At 37.2% G+C, this 20,021-nt stretch overlaps 1 protein-coding gene across 2 annotated transcripts in view; it reads right to left on the bottom strand.

The window, feature by feature from the left end:
- DPYD (dihydropyrimidine dehydrogenase) overlaps nt 1-20,021 on the bottom strand; it is an 880,709-nt gene that overhangs the window by 481,574 nt on the left and 379,114 nt on the right. For both annotated transcript variants that reach the window (XM_043876118.1, XM_043876119.1), the window contains exon 11: nt 16,592-16,802. In XM_043876118.1, the coding sequence (XP_043732053.1) occupies nt 16,592-16,802 (211 nt within the window). The remainder of the gene's footprint in view (nt 1-16,591; nt 16,803-20,021) is intronic.

The following is a 20,021-nucleotide window of genomic DNA, read 5'->3' as shown; positions in this document are numbered from 1 at the left end:
GCAAGTGACAGTGTCCAGCATCTAACCACTGCCTCAACAGAAGAAGGACTGCTTGTCTTCATGTGACACTTTACATAAACATTACTTTCAAACGTTCTTGTCTTTACTTTGAATTTTCTGTAGGGGCAGTTAGAATAAAGCAATCATTTCATTCTATTCACCCCAATGTTTATCCATCTCTTCATTCATCCATTTATCCATTCATTCAATGATCCCTTGAGACTGCTGGGTGCTTTGGATTAAAATATGAATAAATTATCCTGCAGTCCTACTGTCAACATAATTAGAATATATAAAGCGTATATAGATTAAAACAGGAGAAGACCAGGAGCAGATTAATTATATGTTTTACTCTGTGGTGAGGGGAACATATTTCATCGACACGGCCCTTTAGATTTCAGGTACCCACTAACTTTAGAATAAAATTCAAGTACTTTAGTCTTACACTAAAACATTTTGTGAATTAGCAATAATATACTTCTCCACCTTTACTATTTCTTGTTGGGTGCCTTATGATCTCATCAAAGGAATTACCCCTTCTATTACGCACCCTGTTCACACTGACAAAATGTGCTTTCCCCTGGCGCTAGTCTCTTGATCCCAACCCAGTTCCCATCTCTATTACAAATACCCCTGCCTCTGTAAAACTTTCTTTGATGATTACAGCTGGAAGTCTTCTCTCCATCCTGTGTGTTATGCTAACAGTGTATCTATTTCTCCTTGAGTCTACCTAATGGTATTTTTATGTTCTTTTAGACTGCAAGCTCCTGTAGACAGGGTCAATGTATTCATTTTTTGTAAATTCGGGAGAACTTAACACAGAATCTAATAAACCTAGAATGAAAGTATAGGAAATAGAGTCCCAGAAGTATGTAGGAGGGCAGATTAGAAGGGTGTCAGCATTAAATAGAAGCATTTGGTTTCAATCCCACCATCAGGGGAGAATAACTTTAGATTCTAAAGCATGAGAGTAATGCAATGATACTGATGATCTAGTAGCTCATTTGGTAACAGTGTTCAAATACAGGGAAAACACTGGACCAAATTAAACCAAGTGACTAGTCACTATGCTTTACAGAGGTCGTGGAAAATCACTGGATGTTCGCTGAATATAATATGCTTGGTACTCTTTCATGCACTTGTATGGAAAAAGTGGTTGTGTAATTGAAAGTCCCTTGAAAACATTTTAAAGAGCTTCATAATTGCAAAATATTATAAGAATGGTTAGAATGGAAACTTGGATGCAATCTCAGAAATGACAGAATGATCTCTGTTCATTTCCAAGGCAAACCATTCAATACTACGGTAATCTAAGCATATGCCCCAACCAGTGATGCTGAAGAAGCTGAAGTTGAACATTTCTATGAAGACCTACAAGACCTTCTAGAACTAGCACCCAAAAAAGATGTCCTTTTCATTATAGGGGACTGGAATGCAAAAGTAGGAAGTCAAGAAACACCTGGAATAACAGGCAAATTTGGCCTTGGAGTACAAAATGAAGCAGGGCAAAGGCTAATAGAGTTTTGCCAAGAGAACACACTGGTCATAGCAAACAACCTCTTCCAACAACACAAGAGAAGACTCTACACATGGACATCACCAAATGGTCAACACCGAAATCAGATTGATTATATTGTTTGCAGCCAAAGATGGAGAAGCTCTATACAGTCAGCAAAAACAAGACTGTGAGCTGACTGTGGCTCAGATCATGAACTCCTTATTGCCAAATTCAGACTTAAATTGAAGAAAGTAGGGAAAACCATTAGACCACTCAGGTATGACCTAAATCAAATCCCTTATGACTATACAGTGGAAGTGAGATAGATTTAAGGGACTAGATCTGATAGACAGAGTGTCTGATGAACTCTGGATGGATGTTCTTGACATTGTACAGGAGACAGGGATCAAGACCATCCCCATGGAAAAGAAATGCAAAAAGGCAAAACAGTTGTCTGAGGAAGCCTTACAAATAGCTGTGAAAAGAAGAGAAACCAAAAGCAAAGGAGAAAAGGAAAGAGATTCCCATTTGAATGCAGAGTACCAAAGAATAGCAAGGAGAGATAAGAAAGCCTTCCTCAGCAATCAATGCAAAGAAATAGAGGAAAACAAAAGAATGGCAAAGACTAGAGATCTCTTCAAGAAAATTAGAGATACCAAGGGAACATTTTATGCAAAGATGGGTTCAATAAAAGACAGAAATGGTATGGACCTAACAGAAGGAGAAGATATTAAGAAGAGATGGCAAGAATACACAGAAGAAATGTACAAAAAAGATCTTCATGACCCAGATAATCACGATGGTGTGATCACTCATCTAGAGCCAGACATCCTGGAATGTGAAGTCAAGCGGGCCTTAGGAAGCATCACCACAAACAAAGCTAGTGGAGGTGATGGAATTCCAGTTGAGCTCTTTCAAATCCTAAAAGGTGATGCTGTGAAAGTGCTGCACTCAATATGCCAGCAAATTTGGAGAACTCAGCAGTGGCAACAGGACCGGAAAAGGTCAGTTTTCATTCCAATCCCAAAGAATGCTCAAACTACAGCACAATTGCACTCATCTCACACGCTAGTAAAGTAATGCTCAAAATTCTCCAAGTCAGGCTTCAGCAATATGTGAACCATGAACTTCCAGATGTTCAAGCTGGTTTTAGAAAAGGCAGAGGAAACAGAGATCAAATTGCCAACATCCGCTGGATCATCAAAAAAGCAAGACAGCTCCAGAAAAACATCTATTTCTGCTTTATTGACTATGCCAAAGCCTTTGACTGTGTGGATCACAATAAACTGTGGAAAATTCTGAAAGAGATGGGAATACCAGACCACCTGACCTGCCTCTTGAGAAACCTGTATGCAGGTCAGGAAGCAACAGTTAGAACTGGACATGGAACAACAGACTGGTTCCAAATAGGAAAAGGAGTACGTCAAGGCTATATATTGTCACCCTGCTTATTTAAATTATATGCAGAGTACATCATGAGAAATGCTGGGCTGGATGAAGCACAAGCTGGAATCAAGATTGCTGGGAGAAATATCAATAATCTCAGATATGCAGATGACACCACCCTTATGGCAGAAAGTGAAGAGGAACTAAAAAGCCTCTTGATGAAAATGAAAGAGGAGAGTGAAAACGTTGGCTTAAAGCTCAACATTCAGAAAACTACGATCATGGCATCTGGTCCCATCACCTCATGGGAAATAGATGAGGAAACAGTGGAAACAGTGTTAGACTTTATTTTTTTTGGCTCCAAAATCACTGCAGATGGTGACTGCAGCCATGAAATTAAAAGACGCTTACTCCTTGGAAGGAAAATTATGACCAACCTAGATAGCATATTAAAAAGCAGAGACATTACTTTGACAACAAAGGTCTGTCTAGTCAAGATTATGGTTTTTCCAGTGGTCATGTATGGATGTGAGAGTTGGACTGTCAAGAAAGCTGAGCACCGAAAAATTGATGCTTCTGAACTGTGGTGTTGGAGAAGACTCTTGAGAGTCCCTTGGACTGCAAGGAGATCCAACCAGTCCATCCTAAAGGAGATCAGTCCTGGGTGTTCATTGGAAGGACTGATGCTGAAACCGAAACTCCAGTACTTTGGCCACCTCATGTGAAGAGTTGACTCATTGGAAAAGACCATGATGCTGGGAGGGATTGCAGGCAGGAGGAGAAGGGGACAACAGAGGATGAGATGGCTGGATGGCATCACCGACCAATGGACATGTATTTGAGTAAACTCCAGGAACTTGTGATTGACAGGGAGGCCTGGCATGCTCGATTCATGGGGTTGCAAAGAGTCAGACACGACTGAGTGACTGAACTGAACTGAATAAATCATATGGGCATATTACATTTGCATTAGGTAGCTTCCCTATTTGGGAGCTGTATATTAAATATGCTTCCCCTGAAGCTCTTTGGTAAAGAATCTGTCTGCATTTTAGGAGACACAGGAGACACGAGTTCAATCCCTGGGTCAGGAAGATCACCTGGAACCCACTCCAGTATTCCTGCCCACTCCAACTCCTGTATTCTTCCCTGGAGAAACCCATGGACAGAGGAGCCAGGCTGGCTGCAGTCCACTGGGCTGCAAAGAGTCGGACATGATTGAAGCAACTTAGCACATATTAAATATGATTCAATGTAATTTTCTAACTCATAAAATTACAACTTACAAGCATGTAGGTCATTATCTAATGTATCTGTCTAAAAGAGGTATATCATTATTTTTACTTTGTGCTTTCAGCCAATAATACAAATGCAAAGTAATTAACACTAATCTGTAATATTAAATATATATTACTAAGAGCATTAGTATAAAATCTACATCATTACTAAATTTGTAATTTGACTAAATTTTGTATCTTGATTTTACATTATAACAGCTTACTATAATTTAATACTTCAGAAGAATATCAGGCTTCAGAATAAACTTTTAGTGTACCATAAGCTAACTAGTATTTAAAAGACAAATATAATAGGCTATGTCAATAAAGCTCTCGACATGTATTACAGTCACTATATGCTGAATACCATTTTCCTACATTTGAAGATTTCTGTTCTCTGAAACAATTATGTTATTTTTCCATTTTCTACCTCCTTTTCCCAGCAAAACTTGTTACATGCCACTGCTCGACTTCTTGTATGTAATCTTTGATTTGATGGAAAAGCACTGATTTATCCACTGTCTCCCTGTAAGAATGCATATGATATCAACCACTAGTGAAACCTGGAAAATAAAGATAAGGGAAGGCTTTGAACAGAGCTATTCACTGGGGAAACAAACCTATTCCTATGCAGTTATTAGAGAGAAGTAAAATAATTACAGAAATATCATGTTATGCTTCAAATGGATGTCTAAGGCAGTTGTAAGTGATGTGATGTTGATTCCAAATCACTTTCAACACTGTTATCAGTTTGACCTCCTTCCTCATCACCTCCACCCTTTTAAAATAATTCCAAAGAAAAACTGTGCAAAGATTCCATTATTTTGGATGGTAATTCTGCAGAAATGCCAGTACTCGCTTTAAATTCTACCACTTTATCCTCACTCTGCACAGTATAGTCTATAATAAAAAGACAATAATTTTTTCAGTCAGAAAAAAAAATCTGATTATTAGGGCAATTTTTAAGAAAACATGTACAGTTTTACTATTGGTTTTCTGAGAATGCTACCTATCTAAAATAGGGTTAAAAGCAAGACAACGGACAGGAAGACTAAAAAAGGATTCATTCTCATCACTTGGCCAACAATACAAAGGATATGTCAATGTTTTATTTCTCAGGCATTATATAATGGAAAGGTAGCATCAGGAACTACATGCATTAGTAAAACTGGGGGTGGTGCAGCATCACAGACTAAAACTGTCTTGATGCCCATGTCCTCCTAAAATATTTACCACCTAAAGATCAGCATAAGAAAGGCTGATTTTTTCCCTGTTCATAATATGATAGATTCTTCTTGATTTCCAGAAGAAATGCCACATGTCCTCTTTATTCATACTTTTAAGAAACTGTCATCTAAACTATAAGTTATAATAGTCTTTATTCATTAATTCAACCAAAGAATAACCACTATTCTAGACACTAGTTTATGACAGTGAAAAGACAAATGATATATAATAATTATGTCTCTTTTCAACCTGAAACTTCTTAGTTCTAGTCCTATTTCCGGCTTTTGAATGGATTAGCAAATCCAAATGAAACACATCACCATTTCCCTTAGATCTATTTGTTCTACCTGCTGCATTCATGAGCTCTTCAGGCATTATATGGACATATCTGATTACATCTAATCAGATCCCATGCTAGAGTCTCCATATTCCACTTCTTTATCATACAGATGACCAAATCATTAATGTCTGTGTAAAAAGTACATCTGGATTCTGAATGTTCTTCAATAGTGCTATGTCCTTTAACTTAACTTAAGCCTTAAGCAGTAACCATGCAAACTGACAGTCTTTTAAATGGTTTCATCAATACTATTCTGTCTTAATCCCAGGCCATCTTTATCACTATCACTGCCACCTTGGAGAAGCATGTTTATTTCATACTCCTGATGCTTCCTTTCATGCGGGGAAACAAATATTGGTATAATACTCGTGGTGTCACTCTGTATCTTACTTCTCTTTAAAAAGCTGCAATTCGTAATTATAATTAGCAGATATGAAAGAAGAAATTAGGCATGTGTGGCATCACCAATGCAACGAACATGAACTTGGGCAAACTCCAGGAGATGGCGAGGAACAGGGAGGTCTGGGGCACTCCAATCCATGGGGCCGCAAAGAGCGACTGGGCGACTGAACAACAGCACACCCTTGCCAAGAGTACAGCTTGACAGCTGCCCAGTTGAGGGTGCCTTAATACTAAGAACCTTCCTGCTTCAGCTTCCCAACAGGGAACCTGCATTGTTGGATCACACCTGTGACTGCTGAGTAATTTACCTACTTCCGGCATCTAATAGCAGGAAGCACGTTTGCCTTCTGATATGAAGCACCTTAAGGGTGATTTCATGGTTTCCCAACTGTTTGAAGAATATTACAAATGGTTCAAACCCAAGCAGAGAGAAGGAAGATGCAGCACCTACCAGAACTGTCACATTAGCACAAAGATCTCTCCAATATTTAAGCCTCCTCATTTATCAGTTGGGTGTGTATAGGGCAAAATTCACAATCCCTGGCTTAGCATGTAAGTCTGCTAATTTCACCTAAATTTGTAGACAAACTTCCTCCAATCTTACCCCTATCCACTTGCCACCATATCTTAACATGCAGCATGTGCTCCAGCTAGACAGAATTTCTCACTACTGTCTGGTCACCTGAGGCTGTTTACCAGCTTGCACCTTGTATATGATATTCCCTCTAACAGAGAAAATCCTTGTTGTTGTTCAGTCACTAAGTCGAGTCCAACTCTTCACACCCCCATGGACTGAAGCACACCAGGCTATCCTGTCCTTCACCATTTCCTGGAGTTTGCTCAAACTCATGTCCACTGAGTTGGTGATGCCATCCTCTGTTGTCCCCTTCTCCTCCTGCCTTCAATCTTTCCCAGCATCAGGTGAGCTCTTTGCATCAGGTGGCCAAAGTATTAGAGCATCAGCTTCAGCATCAATCCTTCCAATGAATATTCAGGGTTTATTTCCTTTAAGATTGACTGGTTTGATCTCCTTGCTGTCCAAGGGACTCTCAAGAGTCTTCTCTAGCACCACAGTTCAAAAAGCATCAATTCTTGGACGATCAGCCTTCTTTATGGTCCAAAGCTCACATTCATACATGACTACTGGAAATATCATAGCTTTGATTATATGGACCTTTGTTGGCAAAGTAATGTCTCTACTTTTTAATACACTGTCTAGGTTTGTCATGGCTTTTCTTCCAAGGAGCAAGCATCTTTTAATTTCATGGCTGCAGTTATGTGCAGTGATTTTGGAGCCCAAGAAAATAAAGTCTGTCACTGTTTTCATTGTCTCCCCATCTATTTGCCATGAAGTGATGGGACCAAATGCCATGATCTTAGTTTTTTTAATGTTGAGCTTTAAGCCAACTTTTTCACTCTCCTCTCTCACTTTCTGCCATAGTGGTGGTGTCATCTGCATATCTGAGGTTATTGATATTTCTCCCAGCAATCTTGACTCCAGTTTGTGCTTCATCCAGCCGAGCATTTCTCATCATGTACTCTACATATAAGTTAAATAAGCAGAATGACAATATACAGCCTTGACACACTCCTTGTTCTATTTGGAACCAGTCTGTTGTTCCATGTCCGATTCTAATTTGTGCTTCTTGACCACATACAGGTTTCTCAGGAGGCAGACAATGTGGTCTGTATTCCCACCTCTTGAAGAATTTTTCACCATTTGTTTTGATTCACAGAGTCAAAGGCTTTAGTATAGTCAATGAAGCATTCAATGAAGTAGAAGTCAATAGTCAATGAAGCAGAAGTAGAAATTTTTCGGGAATTCTTTTGATTTTTCTATAATCTAACAGATGTTGGCAATTTGATCTCTGGTTCTTCTGTCTTTTCTAAATCCAGCTGCAAGTTCTTGGTTCATGCTGAAGCCTATCTTGGAGAATTTTGAGCACTACTTTGCTATCATGTGAGATGGGTGGAATTGTGCGGTAGTTTGAACAGTCTTTGGTGTTGTCTTTCTTTGCGATTGGAATGAAAACTGACCTTTTCCAGTCCTGAGGCCACTGCTGAGTTTTCCAAGTTTGCTGACATATTGAGTGCAGCACATTCACAGCATCATCTTGGCATCATCTTTTCAGGCTTGAGCAGGAGAAACTCCTCCTCAAGCCCTAAAACCCAGACCAAACATCACTGCATATTAGCATTATGCTACATTATGCTACAGCACATGTATTATTTAACATGCCTGTTTCTCTCATTAGCCTATATGAGTCCCTGAAAGGCAAAGACTCCCTTTTACTCATATTTGTATTCTTAGTGCCTGGATAGGCCCTATAACATATTTGGGTATTAAAAAGTTATTCATTGAATGAAAAATAATGAGAGAATAAATAATAGAAATCATAAAATAAAAAGTTAAATTTTGGACATAAAAATGAAAAATTCAGACCTTCATTTATAATGATGAGAAAGAACATGCATGAAATAAGTAGGATGATAACTTTCTAAAGACATGCTATTTTTTTAATATAGCTTTTAAAAATGACTGTAAAATGACTACTTAATCTAACAATGTGGTGTTGAGCAAGTTGCATAATCTCCCCCTGGCTCTCTCCCTTCCACCCCCATTCCACCTGGAAACTCCTACACATCACTCAGCCTTCAATTTACAACCCACTTCCTCTAGGAAGCTTCTCTGAACCTTCAGATTGTTCTCTCTCTGCTTCCCCGGGGACTCTAAACTTCTCCCAGCACAATTTATTATGAATGTGAGTCTTACTGCATTCCTGGATGCCAAGTTTGCATCTACCTGTTCTCCACTTTATCCTGAGAACACACTCAGGGTCTGGAACAGCAGGCCATCAGAAACTATTAGCTAAACAAATAAACTTGTGAAATTAGGAGTCTGCAGTATATTATCTCTTAAGTCCCTTCCAGCAGTCTTCCTGGTGGTTCAGTGGTAAAGAATCTGCCTGCAATGCAGATATATGTTCCATCTCTGGGTTGAGAAGACCCCCCTAAAAAAGGAAAGGGCAACTCACTCCAATATTCTTGCCTGGAAAATCCAATGGACAGAGGAGCTCCGTGGGGTTGCAAAAGAGTCAGACAAGACTTAGACACTAAACAAAATCAGTTAAGTCCCTCCTACAATATTTGGAAATGTGAGTAAGGAAAACATCAGTGCTACTATGCCTGCTACTCTACTTTTCAATTTTATCTATCCATTCCTAGTCATATTAATCATCAGTGAGGCCCTTCCTCTAACATTTCTGCCATCAATCAAAAAGTTCTCCTAGCTAGCATTAAAGTACAGTATTCCTTAATCTGTACTTTGAAACTATATTGTAAACATTTCTGTTTATAAAAATGTATACAATAGGGAAAATCTGATCAATTATGGCACATTCTCAACTTGATATTCCATTCCATCCCTCTCCTTTTTATTTTTGGTAAGGCAGAAAAGGAATTCTGAAAGTTAAAAGCCACAAAAAGTAGACAATTATTCAAAGAAAAGTTTGCTGAATTTCTAAATGCCATCCATGGCTTCTGAAGGAGCTGTTTTATTGTTTGAAAGATGAAACATGCTTGTTAAAAAGGGCAGGTTATTAAAATGCCCTAGTGTTCCCACTTCCATTAGCGAAGTAGCATATAAATAACATTTTAATAAGAAAAAAAGCAAATTAAACATACTGATGCCATGTCTTCTCAAGCACAGATAACTATGACTATTGGGCACTTGACCCATGTACTGCTCAATTTAAAATATTTTTCTAGTTTTTCCCAATACCTAAAATAACGGAGGAAAAACGGGCCCTTTTGAAAAATTCCTGAATATCTGCATCGTCATGGATTCATGCACACTAATTCCTTACATACCTAGCCTTTTCAAGCTCTGGCTTAGGCCAGAATAAGGCAAATTAACCTATGGGCTGCTCCTTTTTTCAGGGTGACAGCAACTGATTCAAACTACACTTGAAGCTAGTACTGGCAGAATCTTTTATTTACTCCACGAGGTTTTGGAAAACACTGAGGGCCTTCTAATAAGAGGAGCTGGTAAGTCATTTTATAGCCTCCCCACCATCCTGCCAGCCCCTCCCCCCACCCTACCCCCCCAAAAATAACACTTCCTTATGGAACTAATTGCTATTAATGCTATGAAGGCAGCTGTTTTCTGAGGGGGGTAGTAAAGGTTCAGAAAGCGCTGGGCGTTGTGTTTCCTCGTTGTCTCTAGTGAGATGAGCCGGAAGAAAACGTAGCCTCTGGGTGAAGTGCACAAACTCCTTCCCTAGAAGCACCACACACTCATGCTACGCCCGGAGATACGCCTGCAGAGCTCAGTCACCTCGGCACTTGCTAGCCTGAGCAGGCTGGGCGGCGTTTTCCTGAGTGGGTATCACTGCCGCCATTCATCCTTCTTCCGAAAACAAAGGTTTTTCACCTTAGTTATCTAATCCCATAATTTTTGAGTACTTAAAGGCTCCAATTTAGCAACATCAACAGTGCTTCTCTCTTTCCTTTTTCACATAAAAATGAGCAATCATACAAAACAAAAATTTGGCCCAGACTTTACCTTGTTCAAGAGGAGAAAACAAAGATATTAAACATATCCTCTGCTCTTTAAACATTTATTTGCTTTATGGAAAACCCAAAATACAGATTTCTAAGTACTAAAAGTAGTTGAAAAAAATTCCTCTCAATGGTATAAAAATCATCAGAATTGATCATAAAACATTTTGAAAACATATGATACAGTTACAAAACTGTGTACTTTTTTTCTGTAAAGTAAAAATAATGAAATAAAGAAAACATTTTCTCATTTAAAAATTCATAATTTGTAAGAGCTTCTGTTTTACTCATTTACAGAGACATGTGGACAGAGCCTGCAAGGCCCCAGATGAAGTCCTAATTCTCAAGGCTTTTATTCCTAGATAAGATTCATACCGTCATAACTCAACTATAAATCAATTTAATTATTAAAGTGCGATTTTGTTACACAAGGATAGTAACATCTACAACGTAAGAGATGTTCACTACGTGCTAGACATATATCTAAGTGCCTTACATATATTATTAATTTATTTATTCTTAAAATAACGCTAGAAGGTAGATACTATAATTTTCCTTCTTAAAAGATCAAGATCATGAAGTACAAAGAGGCTAAGGGAGCCAGATTTCCAGCTGGGCAGCCTGGCTCCAGAGCCCCTGCTCTAAGCTGCTACACCAGACGGACTCTAATTAGTGTCATATTTATTGGATTATAAAGAGTTCAACAATTTATGCCAAGACAAGGGAAAAATCAATAGCAAAGAAAAAACAGAATTACTTTTCTAACATTTATGTTTTCTAAGAAAAATAAATCAAATAAGCCCCATAGCAGGAAAAATATAACAACTAGGTATAATAAAACTGGAAAAGACTCTGAGCCTGGGAAACATTGAAGGCAAAAGAAGAGCCTGGCAGAGAATGAAGTGGTTAGATAGCATCACCGACTCAATGGACATGAAATGGAGCAAACTCTCAGAGACAGTGAAGGACAGAGGAGCTTGGCGTGTGGCAGCCCATGGGATCGCAAAGAGTTGGACATAACAAAGAGTCACAAGAGACTGAGCAACAACAACAAATAAAGAAATTAAAATCTTAATAAGAATCAAGTCAAATCAAATGCACAAATATAAACTAAGTATCTATCATGGCTATTATTGGGACTACAACGTACTGTAAAGATACATCCTCTGTCCCTTGGGGGTTTACAATCTAACTAGAAGATAAATTATTACAGGTTCTGAAACATCAAAGCACATGGGTCTTTTCAAAGTAGACATTGCAAAGGAATGAGAGGACGACTTGGCGCAGCATGTGAAAGAGACACCGAGGCCATGGCGGAGCTGAAAGCGCCCTCCTTCAGCTGTGGGAAAGCAGACGAAACTGTATCATCTACACCTCCCAGGAATGTGCAAACAAGGACGTATGTTACCACCTCCCCTGAAAAAATGAAACTGTGCGGTCAGAAAAAATGGTAACAGATTCTCCTTATCAATTCCAAACTAACAATAGAGATTTTTCATAACATTTTTTTTCGTAACTGGTAGTTTGGTTCCAAGCAGAAAGAAAAGGGAATAAAATAAGGATAAAAGTATCTTAAACTTGACATTGTCCTAACAAAAAGAGGGAAAATTCAACTCCATAAACACTGATGTTGGTGTTTAACAGAAGAAAAGACTTCTTATATCATGAAACATATGCTCTTACAATAAATAAATACATGTTTTAAAATTTCCAGTGAAGGGCAATATTTGTGGAGTAGAAATGCCAGTTAGAGGCAGCCCGTGCTTAATTTACTGAGAGCTTTTAAAATCAGACTTGAATACTAAAATCCAAACTAAATGTGATTTGGGATCTTACATTCTTAGAGGGAATGGATGAGAATTTTGAAAAGGTGGAACCACCTTGAGTTTTTCATAGGAAAGATATTAAATAAGGCTAAGAATTTATCATCCCAATCAAATTAGAAATTGGACAATATACTACCTTTAGAATTTGTAACAGTAGTTAATGAAGGATTCAATTAAATTGTGCTTATAATAAGCACACATAAATTCCACGCATAAGGATGTGGAATATGTAGTCTTTTGTTCTTAGTTTCTACTCACTGCTACAATCCAAAAAAAAAAAAAAAAGAGAGAGAGAGAAATAAAACAGAATTAAGTAAAATAATGATGATTACTTATAATTGTGATAAGCCTTGGGAAGAATGAAATAATTAGCAACTGTAATCTAAGGATATTATACAAATTTGTTTTATAAATTTGACACATTTTTCTTTTCTATAGGCTATTGAGGCAGTTACTATTTTTATGACATGAAATAAGTATTAGAGATACACTTGGTGCTTAATACTAAAGCTATTTTATATTCTCCATTGTGTAACACATAAATTAAGGGACTTACAAAATAATGTAGTACATAAGAAAAAATTAGATAAATAATTTTCTTCGAATTTCCCAATTTAGTTTACCTTTACAAACAACTATTATTGATATAATTGAGACACTACAATTTCATTTCACTATTTTCACTTAAAATATTATTGTAATCAGATAATGTGGAGAGTATAAATTATCACTGTACTGTCATTTATTTCATTCCTTTAATTCTTCAGCATATATTTACATAATACATTCACCAAGTATTTTCCAAATTAACCACTATGGAATCCACCCTATACTAGAAACTAGGAGGACCAGTTCAATGGGGAATACTGGAAAGTAAAGCTAGGCACGTAGTACAGAAAATCATTTGCTGAAGTTCTCAGCCAGTCAGTAGGAGTTTCATCTTCTTGTACAGGGTAACACTGGTGACTTTAATAAAAAGCAAAATTGGAATTAGATATCTGAATCTGGGATATCCTTTTTGAACTTTAGTGAGAAGAGAACTATTGTACCATTTCCAATAATAGCAAACTTGAGAGGAAATCAGTCTTAGGGCAACCTGATGATGAGATCCTTATTTTGTGCTTATCTCTCTAAATGTATTCTAAACTTGATAAAACAAACTTTTTGTTTGAAGGTCTGCCTCCAGCCCCAGTCTGTGAAGTTTTTAAGTTCAAGAAATATCTCATTCATCTTTGTACTCTCCAGAATACATTTTGGTACCTGGCATTCACTAGAAACTCACTAAATGCTTGTTACATGCATGAGCATAAACAGAGGATGAAATATCTGCTGAGAAATGAAGAGTAGAGAAAGAGATTTCAGAGTCATTTTATACAGAAGTGCAATAGTGCTTATTGTAAGTCTGGCTACCACTTGCCACATAGAAGTTGTCTGTTAAATATTCTTAACAGGAATTAATGTATGGATGGATAAATGAATAAATGAGTTCAGTGAAGAAATAAATATATTAAGAAAAAAGAAAATGGGCAAAGTCTGAACTTTTTAGAGGAAGGAAACAGTCAGTGACAATGGAAAAGGAACAGTTAAAAGAAAAAGCAAGATAATGGAGTGTCATAAACAATAATAAAGTGTTACAGTTTCAATTCCAAAGCACTTTCACATTACTTCATTTTAATTCTGACAACTGTCCTGAGAGGTAGAAAGAGTATGTATTATTATCCATGTTTTGTTACAGAGGAAGAAGCTGAGGCTCAGAAAGGTTAAGTGACGCAGAAGAGAGTTTTTCAAACAGAAAGAAATATTTAACACTGTTAAATGCAGAAAATAGAATAAGGAGTGAAAAGATTACGTCGAGTTTTGTGTGCAGTTCACTGGAGTCTGTACAAAGTGAGCCTGGGAAGGAGTGAAGAAGAAGGGTAGGAAAGCAAATTGATGATTTAAGAAAGAGGTTATAAGTAAACATATTGAAATATATAATACCACATATGCAATAATCACAAAAGTATCACACATAAATCATATCACAGGAGTATTGAGATGGGAAAAGATTCAGGGCAGAAGAGACATGAACAGCTTCTCTTCTTACCCAAACTGACAACTTGCTTCCTACAATCTGATTTTCACGATATCTGATAACACGTGCACATGAAAGTTTTCTTTGAAATTGTTGTTTCAAGATTTTAAATACCACTTGGGTAGGATCTTCCTGATCAACTTTTCACAAATTATATTTCTCCCTACCATTTTTTTAATGTATTCCATTCAAAAAACAGTATTGAATATATTTAGAAAGCAGTAGAGATGTGAATGCTATTTAACATTGCAGCTCTTCCAGCTCCCCTCTAACTAGAAAGTAGCTTTCATTAATGTCAACGTTGAAGGTCCTCGTAAAGCAAGTAGTTTTATTTGAGGAAAATTTTCTCAAGCAGTTTGTTTTTCAAGTCAGGAGGAGGGGGGAAAAAAGGGAAAGGGAAGGTTTAATCATTTTTCCTTGATTTCTCTAATGTATATGGGGTGAAACATATAGAGTACTGGATGAAACATACATAAGTAAATTTTGGAACAAAATTCACAAATTTTTAAATGATTTAGTCCAATAAACACAAGTAAATCTGATTTTCTTTTCTTCTACTCAATATTTTAAATATTAAGTTAAATCTTTCACTCTTCACACACATACCAACATAAGCTTTGGAAAGCTGTATTCTATGATTTTCTGAGTCACATCTACTTGAGTTTGCTAGGGAAAAGATATATTTTTCTTAATATTAGAGTTGTCAGTTGTGGAACATAAATTTAAATGGTAAGATAAATTGTTTTTTGATAGACAAAAAATCAACAGAATTGCAAGTTAAGTGATTCAAATTTTTACTCAGTCTTCAGTCATATACAGAGCAGTAAGAATATTATGATCTTTTTTTAGATAACAGAATACAGTTTATACGTTGCTCTCTTTTTCCTTCCTGAACTCATCAATGAATAACAAAGCGCACTGTGACTATGTCTGCATATCACATAAATGTCTAGATGAAAAGTGACAAATTCAGGCCATCATCCAACTATTTGAAAACATTTATCTTGATGACATTAAACATCTGGATGTTTCCAAATACCAAGATGTTTGATGTCCTGCAGATAAAATATCCTGATGAGTGGTTAAACGTTTTACTTATCTATTGGATAAAAATGCACATTTGCAAGCATTATCTTTTTCTGTTTCAGACCCAAAATGTAATTTTAGCACGGATATAGTAGGAAGCTATAGGAATCATCAGGTTCAGAAATTTTACTTACTGTTTTTCCTAATAAATCTTGAAATTAGAGAAACATCTTTCTTTATTTTCCTTTTAGTTAATGAAATAGATGTCATTTTGACGGTGTGCAGTAAAAGGTAAAAGATTTGCAAAGTGAAGGGTACGGAGGAACCTAAGCCTTTATGTAAAGTGGCCCACAAAAACACTGTGTGCAAGGCAAACAACACAAAATAGTCTTAGTTGATTGACTTATTATTCAGTTGGAATGTTATATATTTCTTTTCCTCATATCTTGTTCAAAGCATTTTGTTCTTAGCATGTCCATTTAGGCCATTTAGATGAAATGACAGAAGTTCAAATTTCCTAATTTGACAATTTTGATATTTCTAGTGATAATTTGGTATGCAAATAATAGTAAACATGAATTCTATTTTTGACTATTCATTAGATCTTAATTTGCTTGAATCACTGAAGATTGGCTATTACAAGTTCTCTGTCACATTTTCTTACCCTAGGTCTAGTTGAAGAAAAAGCTGATTTTTACAGAGGAAACAAGGCAAACATTGTTACAAAGTAGGATATGTATTTTGACTATAAGCTTAAAGAGAGATTAATGTTGTCTTCGATTCCCAGTACTTTAAAAATAATTCTGTATAAGTATTAAATACCATTTCTAAGTCTTGCAAATCAAGATTTCTGGCATTCCATACTAGAAGAAGGAAATGAATCTTCAAGTGAAAAACAATTCCCTGAAAGCTGGAAACCATTACGGCAGTAAAATAACAGACAATTGCATAACACATTTCAGCTCCCAAGCACTCTACCTTTAGGATCACTCAGAACTGAGCCAAAGGCACTGATGACCACATCGGCTTTCAGACAGACTATCTGATCTTCATCTTCATTCCATTTTCCAGTTTCATCTTGCTCTGTCCGAATAAATTGCACAGCAACAATTCTCCCACCTTTTACTATAACCTTCCGTGGAGACAAGAAAGGCAAAAATTCACATTTTTCTTCTCTAGCAAGCTCCATCTAAAATGAAACAGAACAGAGAAAAACCTGAAAATGTTTCTTCTTGATTTAATCTTTGATTTTTAAGTCAATTATTCATGCTAAAGCTTATAATGTTTAAATCAACATGAAGTTTTTTTCTTTCACCAAAGCTGAGATTCAGTTATCAGCTGTTAACATTCTGTAAATCACTGACACAGGAAGTCTTGGATTGAAGTTGTCATGTGAAATATTATAGATCATGGAGAGTGTGCATGCATGCTAAGTCGCTTCAGTCATGTTCGACTCTGTGCTACCCTACGGACTTTTGCTCTCCAGGTTCCTCTGTCCACGGGATTCTCTAGGCAAGAATACTGGAGTGGGTTGCCATGCCCTCCACCAGGAGATCTTCCAGACCAGGAGATTGAACCTGTGTCTCTTGTCTCCTGAACTGGCAGGTGGGTTCTTTACCACTAGCACCATCCGGGAAGTCCAGATCATGACATCACAAGCTGTTTCTGAGGTTTTAGGTAGTGCATGCCCTATGGCTGGCGGTGTGTGAGGTTTCTCACTAGAATAGCACGGTCTCCTTATGCTTTTATTTCTGTAGGTTAAGTTCTCTTTTTAATCATCCCTTTTATGAAAATAAATTCTGATTATTACCAGGCTGCATATATCTAAACTAGCAAAAAGTCCATAAAGTGGGTGAGCAAGTCTCTGGAAGTAACTGATTAGAATGATAGGAAAGAGAAAAGATTAGAGAAAATCCGTAGAACCATGAAACAAGTAATATTTATTTTTACTTTTGAAAAAAAAAAAGAAAATTTCAAGAAAGAGAAACAAACATGTTCCTCTTGACAAATTCCCAGTTATTCCATGTATCTCACATTAATTTATTCTGCCATAAAATTGGACACCCCAGTTTTTGTTTTCGTGCCCCTAATGGGATGTCTATTAAGATAGAATGTTAAGATTTATTTATTCACTTCTTTTTCCACTTACTGTTTTGGGGGCCAGGCCTTTGTTAATGTGACCCTAACCAGTATGTTGACTAGTCTTTTGCAGGAGATGTAAAAACAACCCATAGGAGAGGTTGTGAGTGTGTCTAGTCTCACTCTTTCCCTACCCAATGGAAGAAAGGTAGATTCTCAGTTGACAAGTGAGGTTGAGAAAGTTGAATGTGTAAGGCTTCTAACCAGGAATTATTTGGGCTACAACAAAATGAAAAAACTGAGATAAAATGTAACTTGCTCAATGTTACGATGAAGCCATGGACCCATCTCTCAGCACTCCAACCATGAGCGGTGGTTCCAATCTTTGCAGTACATCAGAATCACCTTAGAAGACCTGATACAACACTGCACGGGCTTACCCCCAGTTCTATAGGACTGAATGAGGCCTGAGAATTTGCATTTCTAACAAATTGCTAGGTGATGCTTTGCTGCTGTCCCAGAAGTGACCCTTTGTGAACCACGTCATTTTAGACTATAGCTGCCTATCTCTGAACTTCAGTTGATCTATACCATGAATTTTCAGTGAGATTAGATCACCCATTGATCTATACCATGAACTGTCAGTGAGATTAGTATCACCCATAAGGGAGTGAAACTTTTTTTTCCTCAGAGAAGAAAAATTCTTACATAACATAATAGCATAGAGTCACAGCATATAAACAAATATACAGAATATTTATGGTATGAAAATTACAATGTCATAAAAATCTAAAAACTCTAAAGCAACTCCTTCAAGGGATGATTTTTTAATTTGAAAAACACATTACTATATATTGAAATGAAGCTATTTCAGTCTGTCTTAATTAAGATATTTTTTGAAAACTGGTTTTGAAGACTTGAAAACTGAGCTCCACAAACTACTATCACACAATCTTTTCCTTTTAATTATAAAATTAAGAGATTAGCAATAGCAAAACCAATAAATAAATGGATATTGCGGGTGGTAAATACACAAGACAGTGGCTTTCAAAATGCTCGTGGTTTAGAAGGGAAAGAGAAGTAAGTGAAATTGAATAGTTTGAAACCTACTTCCACTGCTTATTTGGGATAGTTGCTGAATCGCTTTGACCTTATATATAAAAAGGGGATAACAATACCTAGCTACATTAATTGGTTTGTGGTGTTGCTTAAGGCAATTCAAAAATGTAAAACACCTGAAGCAAACTTAACTTGTAGAAGGTGAAATAAATGCAATTTATTTGAAGTTGTCCTTTTCTGAATTCACTTTTCCCCCAAATCATTTTTCAACCTACTCAGTAACACTTAGCTCTAAGATCATGACTCCAACATAAAGGTAACTCAACAGCAAAGGTAAGGGGAAAAAAAAAAAAAGGAAAAGCCAAAAAATCTTATACTCCACTTTCAGTTCAGTTCAGTTCAGTTCAGTCGCTCAGTCTTGTCTGACTCTTTGCAACCCCATGAATCGCAGTACACCATGCCTCCCTATCCGTTACCAACGCCCGAGGGTTACTCAAACTCATGTCCAATCGAGTCGGTGATGCCATCCAGCCATCTCATCCTCTGTCATCCCCTTCTCTTCCTGGCCTCAATCTTTCCCACCATCAGGGCTTTTTCCAATGAGTCAACTCTTCGCATGAGGTGGCCAAAGTACTGGAGTTTCAGCTTCAGCATCAGTCCTTCCAATGAACACCCAGGACTGATCTCCTTTAGGATGGACTGGTTGGATCTCCTTGCAGTCCAAGGGACTCTCAAGAGTCTTCTCCAACACCACAGTTCAAAAGCATCAATTTTTCTGCGCTCAGCTTTCTTGATAGTCCAACTCTCACATCCATACATGACCACTGGAAAAACCATAGCCTTGACTTGACGGATCTTTGTTGTCAAAGTAATGTCTCTGCTTTTTAATATTCTGTCTAGGTTGGTCATAACTTTCCTTCCAAGGAGTGTTTTTTAATTTCATGGCTGCAATCACCATCTGCAGTGATTTTGGAGCCCAAAAAAATAAAGTCTGACACTGTTTCCACTGTTTCCTCATCTATTTCCCATGAAGTGATGGGGCAAGATGCCATGATCTTAGTTTTCTGAATGTTGAGCTTTGAGCCAACTTCTCATTCTCCTCCTTCACTTTCATCAAGAGACTCTTTAGTTCCTCTTCACTCTCTGCCATAAGGGTGGTGTCATCTGCATATCTGAGGTGATTGATATTTCTCCTGGCAATCTTGATTCCAGCTTGTGCTTCATCCAGCCCAGCGTTTCTCATGATGTACTCTGCATATAATTTAAATAA

The sequence above is a fragment of the Cervus elaphus genome, chromosome 20 (assembly GCF_910594005.1).
Source record: "Cervus elaphus chromosome 20, mCerEla1.1, whole genome shotgun sequence".
NCBI classification, from domain to species: domain Eukaryota; kingdom Metazoa; phylum Chordata; class Mammalia; order Artiodactyla; family Cervidae; genus Cervus; species Cervus elaphus.
Note: the sequence above shows the minus strand (reverse complement) of the source record. Positions and strands in the feature narration are given on the sequence as shown.